Genomic DNA, 16,431 nt, shown 5'->3' with positions numbered 1-16,431 from the left:
CTGCAGTGGAGGATGAAGTTTGTTGATACTGATTTCATTTGAATGGTAACAGCTCTACAGTTTCTTATTATCACACATTTAATAAGGTTAATGAAAAAAATTACAATTTAAGAAACAGTGGGAAATGACATCTGTTTTGTTATATACAGCAACTCCTTTTCAGTTAATTGTTATTTCTACCTCTTTTCTAGTCACAGAGCACTTTATTTGGAGTTGTTTAAGTGAGAGAACATCTGTAACTTTGTCCAGAATGGGGGAATTGTAATGTTTAATTTTTTTTTTATGTAAATTTTTTTGCATTTAAAAATTAATTGTTTGTGTATGCTGTCAATTATAGTTTTTAGAAAGAAAATCGGAATGGTATCGGCAGGTCACACTAAATAAAAGAAAATTGCATCTCTAATAAAAATATGATCATACCGGCAGAGGGTGTGGCTCTGATCAGCTCCACCCCTGGTGGAAGGTCTAACCGCTGACTGTAGACCAGTTTAGAGCTCAGGATGAGTTTGCTGGCTGACTGCAGGTTGGCGGAAGAGGAAGAGCGAGGCAGCGGACTATGACCCGGAGTCGTGTCAGGAGATGAGTCACCATAGTTCTGACTCAAAGGAACTGTCAGCTGGTTCTGGAACACGTGGTCATTTACTGGCTCTTCTGCAAGGATTAGAAATCAAGTAAAATGTAACAGTAATCAATCATGACACTAATTATATTAAATTCATCTCAGACAGAGACAGATATCAACAGAAATATATAGACAGTACAATACAAAGTGCAGATGTACATTATTGATGCCCAATGGGTAAATTAGGGCATCATTTCCTTCTAAATAATTTCCATCTCTGAAAAAGAAATTAGTCATTAGAGGAAGTATGAGCTTTCCATTCATGAGACTCCCTTCACAGTTTCCTCTCATAAGCTGTCTGCTGACAGCTGTGTCATCATTTCACAAATAACCCACATCATACGCACCCACACAAGCCTGCACCGATCGCAGATGAAGATGCCACATCTGTAACACTGAGTTCTGATTTGCATCCTTCTCGACCAGCACCAGGTAGAACTTTTCTGAGAAAGGAGGGGGCTGGTACTCTAGAAACAAAAATAACGCAATTGTAATGTTTTGTAAAAACTGTCTAAACCATACTTCAAAAGAAAATAAAAGGTTTTGTACCTTCCCCAGAGGGAACACTAGTAATGTTGAAATCTGGAATGTCTTCATGTGGTTTGTAGCCTAAAATAAAATCCTCCTGGAATACGTGGAGCAGCTGTGTGTTTGAGCCACACTGAAAGACACAAACATATATGCTAAATAACACACAACATATAATTTTTTGAACTGCAACAATGCTAATCAAACACAAACTTAAATGTGTACACAAACAGAACCCACCTGGTTAGTAATGACATCCAACTCTATGATACAGCCGGGTCGGGCAGTGGACTGCTGACTCACAATGTTGAATACTTCACCCACCAGTTTCTGAACATAAAAGCAACCATCAGAGATCAACAATCAGGTCAACTCTAATGACATTTACCATACGTTCATTGGCAGATAAGGACATTATTTTTGATCAAATCCACTCTGAAAAGCTCTTACAGAGGTCTCTGGGTCGGAGAGTTCATCGAGTAGTTTGCGGGCATCCACCACAGCCTGATACAGACGCAGGCTTTTACCATCAGACGCCACAAAACACGCACTTGCTGAGTTGCAGTACGTTCCTGACACAAACACAAAACATTTTTATGAAGCCAAACATAGTAACAACTTTACAGCATGTAATATAAGTCTCAGGTGTCCTTAAAATACCCCACAGATCATTTATTATATCATTTTTAAAATGTCTATTTTGAGTGGAAGATGAAACACACTTTCATACATGTATCTTTAAATGCAAATGAGCTGCTGTTCCCCGCCCCCTTTGCCAGAATAGGGCTGTGCTTCTGATATACGGTTTTCTGAGCGCACACATCCGAAGCACATGCACAGAAAGCAGCTATCACAGGGCATGTGAGTACTAGGGATGGGTCACAATTTTCGAATATTCGATTAGTTGATTTAATTGTAGAATATTGAGGTTTTGCGATTGTCTAAAAAAATGTCCCCAGGTTTTCGGTGCTGATGCGGTGGTGACACATTCATGTAAGCAGAGGGTGGCGCTGCCAATAATGCACCTAAAAGCTGTCAAAGACAACAGAAGAAAACATTGTCTCACGCGCACACTGTAGACTTGTATGGCATGTAACGGTTACGGTAACTTGGGACGATGTCAAATAAGAGTTCTGTGCAGACCACAAACACCCCAGACTGGGTTAGAGGTATGCTGAATCTGTATTCGGGACGAATAGCGCATTCTACAGAGCCCCTTTAGGGACACGGTTAGCTACTTGCTAGTGGTAGCTTGTTACATTACATAAAAGTTTGCTTCGTATATAAACAGAGTAAAGAGTGATGACTGATAGGACGGTGGTGAATGATTTGCAGATCCTGAGCAACGCTGTGTGATCGCAAATCTAGAAAGTGAAAGTAAAAAACGTGCGCGCATTCAAAAGTGATTTCAATTCCTAGCGTATTAATAACGGCTCCCTGATGCTCGCAATTTATAGTCAGTATAATTACCCAATGTTATAATTGCGAGAGAAAGTATTGAAATATATTTTTTCCCCCCATCTCGTATTTATTCCCTTTAGGGGTTCCATCATTTGAAATGGAAATGTCCTAGCCTAATGAGCAGTTGATTTATGATAATCAACAGACTATTATGTTAACAAGTGCCATCATTCGGTTATGTTTATTATAATAATATGTTTCAGCACGTTACAATCTGTATATGGTTTGAGTTAAGATAGCCTATCCCCTAATGAATTAAACAGTTTGTTATAATACAGACTGAAAGTGTGAACTGTCTCACTCCCTCTCTCGGTTTATGGGTGTGTAGTAGTGATGTGTGCATGACAGTTATATCCGCGGGCGCTGCAGATGATCCGCGGCTCGGGTGGGTCAGGTAATAAAAAAAATGCATTCTGATTATTTGCAGGTAGGTCGCGGGTGGATAAGATAAATCATTAATGATGCAAATATTAACTACATTTTCTAAACAGGCTACAGAAATTGAATAAACTGTAAATTAACATATTAAAGTTATTCAACAAAACATTTAGTCAAGAGCAGTGAGGGATTTCCTCTGTCTTTTGATTAACATTAATGACAGATGGCACAGCTTTATTAGGCTGCTGTCACAAGACCTATTTCACGGATCCAATAGGCTATTTATACACATGCTCTTTCTTTCGCAACTGTTTACATTAACTTAAGATAAAACCGACAGTGCTTATGAGGATATTTGCCAGGACGACCGTTTTGAGTGTGTTTGGCCACTTAAGCGCAACCAGATTTGCTTGCAAACTCAATTTGGTATTCGCAGAGCGTGCTTTGGATGTGACTGCAGCACAAAACAAAAAGCGCCTCTGGAGAGTGCGAGTACCGAATGCCTTAAAAAGACGTGAAAATGTTTTTGTGCCGATGCAACAATGACCGATTAGGCAATTGACAATTCTGAAAACTACTGAAACGCGAGCTAAAGTCTTGTATCGCAGCGTGCAGCTGTAGATGTGGAGAGAAGGTCAAAGAAAGAAAATGTGGTACAGCTGAATCACTCACGCTGTTTTCAAATGACTGATTTGATCTGATGATTTGTGTGGATTTATTTACTCATTTAACCTATAAGCTATATTGAATAAATGTTTTGCAGTAATTTCCCTCATTTTAAAGTTGAAAGCTGCGGGAATACGTAATGCACTAGCCAATATGCGCAATCCCGCACAGAAATTCAGGACCTAATTAAGGGGCGGTAATATTATAATAAGATAAGGGAGAGCAAAATCTGAGTGGCTAATTTTTCCACAAAGGCTTACCAAATTTTTTTTTTTACAAATGTAAAAAAAAAAAAAATATATATATATATATAGCTGATGCACGGGGGACACGATTATAGTACTTAAACATGGAAAAAGTCAGATTTTCATGAATTGAGACCTTTAATAATAACATATCTACACTGTGAAAAATGTGAGTGAGGTTTGGCGATGCTAAACTCTTGGGTGGTTACAAAGGCATTGCCAAGAATTGCTAAAGTTTTTAGGATGTTATGGATAGAGGTTGTACTTTCTTCGCCAGGTGAGGAAGTTCAATCTGACACAGGAGCTGCTGAAACAGTTCTACTCTGCCATCATTGAATCCATCCTCTGCACTTCAATAACTGTCTGGTTCAGCTCAGCTACCAAATCTGACCTCAGAAGACTACGGAGGGTAGTCCGGACTGCTGAGCGAATCATTGGTACAACCCTCCCCACTCTACAAGAACTGTACTCATCCAGAGTGAGCAAAATGGCTGGTAAAATCACTCTGGACCCCTCACATCCAGCACACAACCTCTTTGAACTGTTACCATCTGGTCGACGCTACAGAGCTCTGAGCACCAGAACGACCAGACACAGAAACAGTTTCTTCCCTCAGGCAATCCATCTCATGAACACTCAACAATAAACGTGGAACACACAACTATAATACATTATCCATTAACCACACTCACTTATTTTATTTTTATTTTCTCATTTCTAATTTGCACATACTTGACCTGTACATTCATAGTTGTCTATATTATATATTGTGTTTTTGCTGCTTCGCACATTGCCTATTTGAATATTTGTATATTACTCTCTTATTATCTGTGCCCTGTCCTGTTGCTGTCTTTCTGTTGCACTGTGGAGCTTCTGTCACTACAACAAATTCCTTGTATGTGTAAACATACTTGGCCAATAAAGCTCATTCTGATTCTGATTCTGATAGGCAGTTTCTAAGGTATTAAAACAAGAGTTCAAGGTTGTTTCTAGGGCACTCACAGGTAGTTCCTTGATGGTTGCTATAATATTGTTCATTTCTGGGTGTTCAGGGTGATTGACAGAGAATTGTGAGGTAGTTTCTGGGTGCTTGATAGGGCATTGCTAAGCATTTTACTAGCTGGTGGCTAAGGCATTGCTAGGTAATTTCTCTGATGCTCTGGGTGGTTCCTAGGGTGTTTCTAGGATGTTCATAAGGTACTGGATCGTTATAAGGGAATTGCTAGGGTGATTCTGTGTGGTTGTTAGTGTGCTACTAAGCAGTTACAATTGTTTGTTCTGGATGGCTGAAAATACATTGTTAAGGTGTTCTGCTTTATCATTCATCAGTCGATAAGTGACAATTCTCATCGTCTAACTTAAACTGCGCTCCCTTTATTATCCAATAATAATGTATTATATGCCAGGTATGGATACAGCTATAGTGTAGTGTAAACTCACCAAGCACTGAGCTAGGGATGAGTGTTGGCAGCCAGGCCACGTTGGAGAACGCAGATGTGTGCAGAGAGTTGATTCGTGCTAGCTCCGACACACCCCCTGTGCAGGAGAGTGGGCCAATATGATCGACTCTCCAGAGGATCAGCTCACTGTAGATCGCATTGGGGTCGTGGAACGTACGCGTGGCTGCATTTCGCAGTTGTTTACGGGGAATGCCTCTCATTGGCCTGGTGGGTTGTAGAGCCACATCCCCAATCTGATCTCCGTCAAGGCTTTCAGATCCAGAGGGCGGAGTCAACAGTGCATTGTGATGAGATGATGTCAGCAGCAAGGGAAGGACCGTGTGACAAGCCAAATCATTGAGATGGAAACGGTGCCCGCAGTAACGGAACTTGTGCGAAACTGTGAGGACGTTCGAAAAGGCGGACTTCTCAGCAAAAGTCACAGCCCATTGGTTGAGCGAGCCATCCACGTGTTTGGACACCATCATGACGGCAGGTCCGATGACAGCAGCAAGTAAGTGTCCAAGAGCACTGAGCCCTGCGGATGCAGATGCACTCTGAGGAACCCGCCGCTCACTTCTCTTATCCTCCAGAGCGCTGCAGCCGTCTTGGTCCATAAACGTACAGGAGTACATCATGATGTTCTTACTGAGGGAGTTAGCATCGCCTGTGGGGAACGCTACCGGGATACGAGAGGAGAATGACACCTAAAGGAGAAAACAAATTAATTTTATTTTGTTTATCTGGGTCATTTGTAGCATAAGTGTATTAGTGTATCAGCATACGTTTTCAATGGCTGCTGCCAACAATTATAGAGCATAGCCAATATTTCTGAACATGACACCATACCTCAAAACTATAATGACTCGTCATTACCATGATTTCTGAATAAGTATCTTACCTGAACCTGTCTGAAGATGCCAGGAATAAACTCATCCAGGTATTTGATGTGCCAGACGAGGAAGGATCCATCGTGTGGGTGAATAGTGAAGAGCATGTCTGGACTTTTGTTCCACTCCAGTATGAGAGTCTCCAGTTTCCGTTCCAGCAAAACAGAGGGTAGAGGAACACTGCTGCTTGAACCAGGAGAAGAGGCCTTGGTGCTGCCCTCCTGATCTCCCTCCTCATGCTCTGAAGAGCCCTTATCAGACATGTCATCCAGATCTAAAAAAAGGAAACACAAAAGAGCACATTGTATATATATTATAAATATGCAGCAGAGAATCTGAAAGAAACAATAATGACACGATTAAAAAAAACAACAACGAAGTATCTTTGCAGCTTTTAGCTCATGTTTATGTCAACATTAAGGTGACATATCATGAAAATCTGACTTTTCCAGGTTTTAAGTGCTATAATCAGGTCCCCAGTGCATCTACCAACCAAGGAAACGTGAAAAAGGTTAACCCAGTAACTTTGTTTTAGTAAGCCTTTTTCTGCAAGCTTCTGAAAAAATGAGCTCATCTGATTTCGCTCCCTTGGTGACGTGGCAAAGGGATCTCATTATAATATTACCGCCCCTAAATCTGTAAATTTCCACCCGCTGCGTTGTCATTTTGAGTTTGCAAGCGACAACGGAGTACCAGTTCTACTGCCATGGTGAAAGTTTGAGCAAAACATGCTAACTGTTCTGCCTTTGGCTGCACAGATGAGCACAGAACACTATTTAGTCCCAGCCTCAGAGGAGACCGGTGAATTTATTGATTTACTTACTGTATGCTGCTGCCACACAGATCTAAACTAAACATGCAATTAATTTCCCAGCTGTTTACCTTCACAGACATATCTGACTGTTTTTGTAACTCGCGTGAGTTTTTAACGAAAACTTGTGTGTGAATGAAAACTTAGTTTACTCCCATGCCGTGACAGCAGCTTTCTGTCCGTGTGTTTCGGATGTGTGCGCTCAGAAAACCGTATATCAGAATTTTAAACTCATATGATTTAAAATGCATGATTTCGGCACGATAAACATGATAATCAGAACCAAAACAGATGTTTTTAGCGGGTACGAGCTGAAATGGCGCAGCTCTATTCTGGAAAGGGGGCGGAAGCAGCAGCTCATTTGGATTTAAAGAAACAGGCACGAAAATCAGAGTGTTTCTGCTTCCACTCAAAATAGGCATTTTCAAAATGATAAAATAAATGATTTGTGGGATATTTTGAGCTGAAACTTCACAGACACATTCTGGGGACACCAGAGACTTATATTACATATTGTAAAAAGGGGCATAATACGTCTCCTTTAAATGGATAGTTGGATAGTTCACCCAAAAATGAAAAGTCTGTCATAAATTACTCACCCTCATGTCATTCCAAACCTGTAAGACCTTTGTTCATCTTCATAACAGAAATTAAGATATTTTAGATGAAATTTGAGAGTTCCCAGGCCCAGAAAGGTAGTAAGGACATCGGTAAAATAGCCCATGTGACATCAGTGGTTCATCAAAAATATCTTTATTTGTGTTCCGAAGATGAACGAATCTTACGAGTTTGGAAGGACATGAGGGTGAGTAATTAATGATTAATTAACTATCCCTTTTAAGTTTAATCTATATGCTAACAGGTTTATTCATAACAAGGTAATACCGAAGTCAAACTTGGCTGCCCCCTCCTGCTCAAAGTCTTCAGTGGTTTGCTCCAGGTGTTGTTCAGAAAGTTTGCGCAGCTGCTGCATGAACAGGTCCATGGAGGTGGTGAAGCTCAGATCTTTATTATTCAGCCAGTGAACCACAAACCCTCCGCTGACATCCTCAGAGAACAGGCCTGATCCAGCCAGCGCTGCGGGGATATCTGATGACAGAAAGAAAGATCACGCTTCTGTCAGTGTGTGAGTGTGTGTGAATGCATACATGTACAGTATGTGTCCATATGTGGCTTACAAGGACTCTTTTTATTTTGAGATGATCATACTTTTACCTTCTAACCCCACCCATAAACTGGAACAGAAAACTGTCAGCATTTTTTTTAAATCATAAATGCATGTTTAAGATGAACATTTATGGCACTGAAGAAACTTGACTATCTATGCATTTGTATTTTTTAAGTAAAATCAAGTTAAATTTAGGGGCTTTTAAAAGTTTAAGGTGTGTTTGTAAATTTCTCAATCATCACTGTATTCAATGGCATTATATGTCTTCTCCCCCAAAATAAAAACTACAGAGCTATGGTAAAAAAGGCATTTAAATACAATCTTACTAAGACATGTTATTGGTAACAACTGATATTTACATGCATTTTATGTACTGCAAGTATTCTGCTATACCGTTATAAACACCTCACTGATTCACATTATAAGCAGTCAGATTTTTATCTTACTTTATGGACAAAAAAAAAAAAAAAAAAAAAAAAAAAAACAATTCCAAACCTTTTTTTTTTTTTACATTTTGTCTGAAGGTTCAATAAACTGTTCCATGAAAAAAATAAAAATAATAATAATAATTTATATGTCAGGCATAACAAGGTTAAGCTGTTTATGAAGAATCTCTATGTAATTATACTAAACTGTGTTCTCATAAACCATGTAAACACAAGTAAGTGTGTGTATGTGCACCTGTGTTGGGATTGATGCTGGCAGAGATGTGGAAGTGGCAGAGGGCGTTGGCGTGGTGTGAGATGTGGCGGTGAGTTTCGTGGGAACCCAGCTGGCTGGGCAGCAGCTCGGTGTGGGCCACCAGGGCAGACGATCTTCTGCGGCCCCTACGCAGGTGCTTGAGGTGGTGGATAGACTGAATGGAGACAGACAATTTTTAACATCGCAAATGCAATTCATGTTCAGCAGGCCAAAAATGAAACGGAGTGTAGTATTCTAAGCCGCAAAAACACACTTTGTCATGTGTGATTCAAATTTTTCCCCTAAAATCAGTGCAGAAAATGCAGATTCTATACCTAGGTCTGCAGATGGCACATGGAGACACATGGTGAAAGTATGTTAAAATCTCAATACTAATAAAAATACACCTAAGATGTGACAACCATGCATGTTGGCTAAACTGAAAAACCAACAGCCTGTGATTTTATTATACAAATGTATAAAAATTCACAAAATTATGTCTAAAATTGATTTAACAATATCCTAAAATCTAACATTAAAGAAATACAACTGAAAATGAACATTTTATCATCAATTTATGCCAATTTATGTTTCGGCCGGTAGGTGCCTACTCTCCATACCCATTAAATACTGATGTTAGCACAGGAAAAATGTGAAACTGGCGCCTTGTAGAAGCAAACGGGGTAAATAATGCGTTTTTACTTTCTTATAATAAAGTTAACTGCACATCCTGTTATTTATTACTTATCAGAGCTGTTCAAACCAGAGAGTCCATTCATCATGATTCTGTTTTTCCAATAAAACCACATAATCCACAAAATGATGAAATCAACATATGAAATTAAGTCCATGCACATGTATATGTCTACTCAAACTGTTGATCGAGAAACTGTAGTTCCGTTTTTTCCAGCATAAAATCATTAATTTAATTTATCTTTTAATTAATGAAAATTAAACAAATCTTTTTTTTTTTGGGGGGGTGCTGTTTTTGATTTACATGGAGACAAAAGGTAGGCTGCTGCTTGTTAGCATACAGTTTTCACACATCCTATTGAAGATGACAATTGCTGAGGAGGAGATCTGTTGCAAAAAAAATCATTCAATACTTCTGCCATTCGACTATTTCAATATAATTTAAAAACAGACATTTATTTGCATTTCAGAGTGATATCAGCCTTGATATCTAAGCAAATATAATTTCATACGTAAGGAACACACAAACAACAATGTGATTATTTGACTATATTGCAGGCGCAGTGTATACACATACACCAGAGGCTACAGACATAGCTCATTTTAAAAAGTAACCCAGTTAACATGCATAACACATTGTTCTTTATTATGCCTTGACACCAATAATTTAGGGCTACATAATGTAATTGTGTCTGTATGATTTCAGAATGCTGTTTATAAGCGTGTGCGCTTCTGCATGCTGACCTCCAGAGCGTGCTGTATCTTGTCTTTTTGAGCAATGTTTGGCAGAGAGGAGCTGAAGCTGGTGCTGTTCTCTGAGATCTGCCCCCCCAACAGACTGTCCTCAGGCAAGAGGGTCTCACTCCACAGACGACAGATGCCATCCGCGCAGGACGTCAGCAACACGTTACATACAGAGCCCCTACGACATACACACACACAATGAGAAATTCACACAAACAAGGGTGGAATTCACAGTGTGAGTTAAGGGTGGGCGTCAAGACTAAAATCTCAGCAGTGTTTCCTGCACTGCTAAATCAACACTGCCTCGGCAAAAGAAATTGTAGACATGAGGTTGGAGTCCAAATTTAATGGAATGAGGAATACTTTACTAATATCTGACTCACTAAAGTCTTGTCTCAAATCTGTTAAGATATTTGTTATTTTGTAATATAAATTAATAAAATTCATAATTACAATATGAATTAAATATTTCAAACATTACATTTTTTGACCAAAATAGTAAAGATTGAGTCCTTTTTATTTCACACTATCAATATATACTCTAAAACATTGTTGCTATTTTTACTGTAAGTTCGATTAAAAAATAAAAATAAATAAATAAATAAATAAATATAAATATAAATATATTTTTTTTTTTTTTTTTTTTTATAAAAAGATTGATCAATTATGGCACTAGATAATCTAGTTTGGGATAATTTGTTCTTTTAATTTTTGATGGAAGTGAAAAAAGGAAATTGTTTATATAATGATCTGAATGATGAATGATCTGTCTGGCATCAGTGCAAACACAGCTTCACATTATGTAATAAACAAAAGTAAGATCACGGACTAAATTAACCACCTTTGAAGCCAATAGTCAATACATGCACAGCTGTGACTGCACATTTGATGAATTCAACCCCCATGCATATACAGTATCTACCAAATGGCACAAATATTTCAGCAGTGTATCTACTAGTTGAAATATTGCTACTATTGCACGATACATTCTGTCATAGCACCCACCCTAGTGTGAGTGAAAGAATCTGTGGATGTGTTTGACATACTTGGGCATATATTTACTGGTTTTCCTCCAGGAGAAGCCTGTGACTGTACGTGGATGCGCCAGATACACAAATGAGAAATGAACCGCTGAGATCTTTTTATCAGTCACGTCTGGCATCACCACTGCAGCCTTCCATCCTGTGGTGGGATACCACACCTTCAGCAGGCAGTCATCCTGAGAGAGAGAGAGAGAGAGAGAGAAAAAGAGAAAAAGAAAGAAATACTTGTAATTTCACATTTTCACACTTGCTGATGTGCAAATTACTTTTATTGTTCAGAATATGAAAATAAGACAAAATACAATTGCATTTTCAAGAGAACCACATTTACACCAATCAATATATTTGTACTCCAAAGAGGGACAGAATGTTTTGGGGTGGACCAAACCTACATTATGGCGACTGAGTAACTAATTAATTTGTGTAACATGATTTTCATCAACAGCACAGTACGCTGATGTACATGCACAGCTAGATTTTTGTGTAAGAACACAAAATAGTGCATATGCGAGTGATTTTAGGGCTTGAAAGAAAAAGAAAAGGTCAAGTATATATGCAAGATTTGCTTTCACAGTCAATAGAACATACTTTGAAAAGGCTTGACCGCTGTTGTATTTCAGTAGGAACCCACACAATTGGAAATTTTGAGCTAGTGTAATATAAATATTTCCTCATGCAGATTTCACAAGATGTTCAAGTTGGTCATGCAGATTCCACGTGTTGACCAGCAGAAAGCTGCTTGCTTTGAATGTGACTTCTGTGTGTGTCAAGCTTCATGCATTGCTACACTGTAGACAATAGGCCTTTTTTGCTCGCAAAAAAAAAAAATTGCTAATGTGAAAGCACCTTTAAGTAGCCATGCCACTAATTTACACTAACATTAGCGTCCAGTAGCATCACAGGAGCTCAGCTGTTTTAAAATGGCGTGGCTTTACTATAGTAGTCAACATCTGAAGGGCTGTACTACAAATATTTCTGATAAGTATAGTATGTCACACTCTTTTCCGCAGTAAATTGCAGTAAATTTCAGTCCAGTTTATTTTAGTAGATATTTGGACAGTTTCAATGAACTGATTTAAAGATTCACTACAGTCCTTTTACTTCAGTTAAATATTTAGTTAAGTCTTTAAGTACTGTTTTTGTTGTTTGTTGTTGTTTCATAGTTTTATTAGTTGCATCTCAAATTTTTGGTTCAAATACTGTTTGATGCTGATGCCTTTTTAATCCGCAATTGTCTTAACGCTAGAATATACTGCTAGGATAAAAGATATAACCCCCTTAAATAGCTTACCTTAACCTTACATAATATAACCTTGTCTTAAATAACATAGATAGCTTAGCTAACAGATTGTACAGTAGCTAACTACTAGTTTAAAAGGATAGCTTTACTGTAATTTAACTACTTTGAATCCATAGCTTCCCGTGCTACTCATATTAGAGGTCTGCAAGCCCGTCGGGACCCGATGGGGCCCGACACGCTGAGTCCATTCGGACCGGGTTCGGGCCATTTTTATTTTTTTACAGATCGGACTCGGGTTCATTTGGCTTCTCTCCTTTAATTGTGCCCATATATGCGCAGAGCACACATGGCGACTGTATGAAATACTGATCATATTATAAATATTACACATCGCCTACACAATACGCAACGCATATTCGCACGCATTAGCATACAGGTGACAGTTGACCATGCAGGGCATCAGGGAGAATTTGGAGTGTGTTACTAAAAGTTCCCAATGCTTCGGGAAAAGCTGCATTTTGGATCATCCTCATTGGATGCGCCTTTAAAGTTTTTCAGAAGCGCTCCTGCTCAAAACCGAAACTGCTTTTTCTTTATTTTATAAAAGAATGTCTTGCTGATATTTTGAGTGCACACAAATAAAAGTAGACCCTTTACAGTTTCCGAAAAATGTAGCCTATTACTCTTACCTTTATGAGCAAAAATTATGCGAATTTTGAAATGTTTCCAATGCAAGTGACCGCTCTGGCGCGTCCATGCCCTGTAAAGCGTGCTTCAGCTTCCACTCTCCGCACAAACGACTGGATATGCGTCAGTGCACATTTATCTAGGTTAAACGTTTAAACTAACATTGTGGAGCTGTTTTATAACTATGGATTTAATTTTAGACAAGTCGTGATGATTTGAGAAGGCTATATTTATCAAACATAGGCTATGATAAACTCACTGTCTGCTGCTGGCCGCTTGGTCGTTACTTTAAAAAACAAAAACTTGCATTTAATGAACAAAAAAAATGCTCCAAACAGTTTTCTAAATTAACTTAACGAAACAAAATACAATCACTTTTTCCATTTCATGTATTTTAATAGCTAAAACAGTAGTATAAGCTGTTTTGGGAGAAGGGGAAAAGAAAAAGATCTGTAAAGTAATTCTGATAAGCTTTCGCATACGGGCCGGGCTAGTGCCTGAGCGTCTCGGGCCAGGGCCAGGCTAGAGCCTAAATTTTAGGCCCGTGCAGGGTTCTAACTCATATCCATTAGATTCCCAGCAAAATAGCATCTACGTTCATAAGGGAGCCAGACGATTTCTTATTTTACACATCACAATGGTAAAGGTTTCTGTACGGGATAAGACTGCGTAGTACTTATAATTAGCATCACTTATACTTATAGACTTGTAATGCCTTGTAGAGCAGGACACACACACACACAAAATAATTTCAAGACAGCACATTCCTTAGCAGGAGTCAAGACTTCCACTCCCAGCATTTGCATTTGACTGGCTGGCCGATTTCCTGCCCTAAATCTCTTCATCTCAGGAGACCTCTAAAAACCAGGATAAATTTGAGGGAGCATCTGGACGTATTCCAGAACAGGACTTTACTGTGGCTCTCTTATCACTTAAACATAATTCAACCAGAAACAGGACAAAGACCTCTTGACTGCTTAACATGTAATTCAATGATTTTATCAACTAGGAGAGACGTTTTTATGATGAGACTGGGCGTTGAAGTCTCACAGATACATGCCCAACGGGACACTCATGATCCCCGGACAGCTCCCCCTTTCGTTTTTTTTTTTTGTGCAAAGAACACCAAACTTTTATTGACTACAGTTATTCCTTTATTCCTATTTCTATTAAAACAATATACTCAATAGACAATACATACTAACGTTGTATCTTATGTCTTTCATATACTTGGTGTGATTATTTAGAAGGTAGCATGTTAATCGATGCATTAACCCATGTAGTATATAGAATTAAGGTATGTACTTTGTGTATGCTAAATACCTGTTGTTTGATTTTGAATGAAAGCTAGTTGCGTCAGCAATAATTTGGTGTGGATGAAAGTTGACTTTTCTCATCATAATGTATGATTAAAACACTTATAGGGATCTGCTAGGACATATTCTTCATTTACGCACGGAAAACTGAGCCGTGCGGGGCAGGGCTCCGCCCTACAGAAACACTTGTGATTGGATCAAATAGCAAAAGGGGCGGACTGAAATCAGCCCGTTAAAGACAGACGCCCAGCTTTGCTGTTGCTTGCTGCTTGCTCGCGCGCTGTTTGAAACTTCGGCTCCTCATCTGATCGCGCTGGTAAGCGCTCTCAGCCATAACACCATCTGGCGAGGATCCACACATGCCTTCAAAGCTCTGACCAAAGAAACTTTAACACCTGAGGCCGAAAGAACTCTAAACAGACTTCCTAAGAGCGCCATCACGTCACAGAGAAACCAACCAATTGCAAGAGGGCATCCTCAGTGACATCACGCAACGACGACTTCAGCAGTCAATCCGCACCCGGGGTTCCCTCAACCAGGAAAGGAACGAAACAACTCAGAGCAAGTAATCAAATAATTCTTCATAATTCTGCTGGAAGCTGGTTGCATTCATCTTTAAGAGTAAAGATAGTAAAGTTCCTTGCTTGTGACTCCCTTCAGGTTGAAGTTGGAGCATTCTTGGAAACGAGCATTAGAACCTTAAACTCTCTTTAAATCAAAACAATTAATTGCCTGCAGCGTGTATGTGTGTTTGTGTGTGTATGTATTCTGTTTTGTGTTATTTGAGCTTAGTAGTGTTGTAGAGTAGCAAATAAACTTTGATTTATTAAGAAATCTTGTGTCTGGTGCTATGTGATTTTCAAGTCTTAAACTATTTGCCAAAGATCGCATTACCTATGCTAAAATTTACCTATGCTAAAATTACCTAATCAATTCGGTATTACCGTGGCCACGGGAATAATCTGAATTGTTAAAACATACTGGTTTTAATGCTTGCTGGACAAGTTGTTAATGAGGTATCGTTAATAAGGTATAAGTTGGACGCTTTGATTAATATCCATGAATCATACGAATATGAAAATCGATATGACTTGATTTCCAGAAACTAAAATTAAATTAATAGTTCTAAAATTGCTACAGACTTATATTATATACTTATATAACATGAAGTGTGTGTGTGTGTGTGTGTGTGTGTGGGGGGGGGGGGGGTTACCTTTCCAACTGTGGCAAAATATTCTCCATCTGGAGACCACTGAGTAATATGAACAGCAGCAGCAGTCCTGACATAAAACACACATGAAGCAGAGCAATTTACACCCACACAAACAGAGGGAAAAATTCTGTTCACATAGTGAGGTATATTTCATAAAGAGCGTTTTGAAGACCCACATTACACCTGCAAAAAATTCATGTTTTCACGTAAAAAAAAAAAAAAGATTCAAATTTTACTAAAAAAAATACTACAATTATATTAATTATTAATCATTATCATGTCAGTCAAAATTTTAGAATTTGGTGTTTTCTATTTTCTATTTCTATTTGTTTTCATTTTCTACCCTCGCTAACTATAACCATGCATTAATAATAATCGTTTAAATTCTAAGATAACAGCAGACAGATAATGAACACTAAAATCCATCCAGCTTTAAAAGACACACTGCAGTTAAGGTGACAGTCCGATAGGATGCTAATAATGTTATAACAATATATAATACACAACATAATATTTATAATATTAAAGTGTTTTATTTTGATTGCCAATATTTTGTCGATTGAATTAATTATTAGATTTTCAGCTATTTTTACACCCTTTCAATTA

At 38.5% G+C, this 16,431-nt stretch overlaps 1 protein-coding gene across 2 annotated transcripts in view; it reads right to left on the bottom strand.

Annotated features, from left to right (window-relative positions):
• The window catches only part of LOC306887959 (dmX-like protein 2), a 77,296-nt gene that overhangs the window by 40,887 nt on the left and 19,978 nt on the right, over positions 1-16,431 (bottom strand). For both annotated transcript variants that reach the window (XM_079446018.1, XM_079446019.1), the window contains exons 6-17: positions 15,826-15,892; positions 11,373-11,545; positions 10,327-10,504; positions 8,890-9,064; positions 7,926-8,129; positions 6,241-6,503; positions 5,341-6,046; positions 1,601-1,722; positions 1,391-1,480; positions 1,172-1,283; positions 970-1,089; positions 421-651 (exon numbers count right to left, since the gene is read on the bottom strand). In XM_079446018.1, the coding sequence (XP_079302144.1) occupies positions 421-651; positions 970-1,089; positions 1,172-1,283; positions 1,391-1,480; positions 1,601-1,722; positions 5,341-6,046; positions 6,241-6,503; positions 7,926-8,129; positions 8,890-9,064; positions 10,327-10,504; positions 11,373-11,545; positions 15,826-15,892 (2,441 nt within the window). The remainder of the gene's footprint in view (positions 1-420; positions 652-969; positions 1,090-1,171; positions 1,284-1,390; positions 1,481-1,600; positions 1,723-5,340; positions 6,047-6,240; positions 6,504-7,925; positions 8,130-8,889; positions 9,065-10,326; positions 10,505-11,372; positions 11,546-15,825; positions 15,893-16,431) is intronic.

Source organism: Barbus barbus (genome assembly GCF_936440315.1).
Source record: "Barbus barbus genome assembly, chromosome: 22".
Classification (NCBI taxonomy): domain Eukaryota; kingdom Metazoa; phylum Chordata; class Actinopteri; order Cypriniformes; family Cyprinidae; genus Barbus; species Barbus barbus.
The sequence above is the reverse complement of the archived record's forward strand: the minus strand, read 5'-3'. Positions and strand labels throughout refer to the sequence as shown.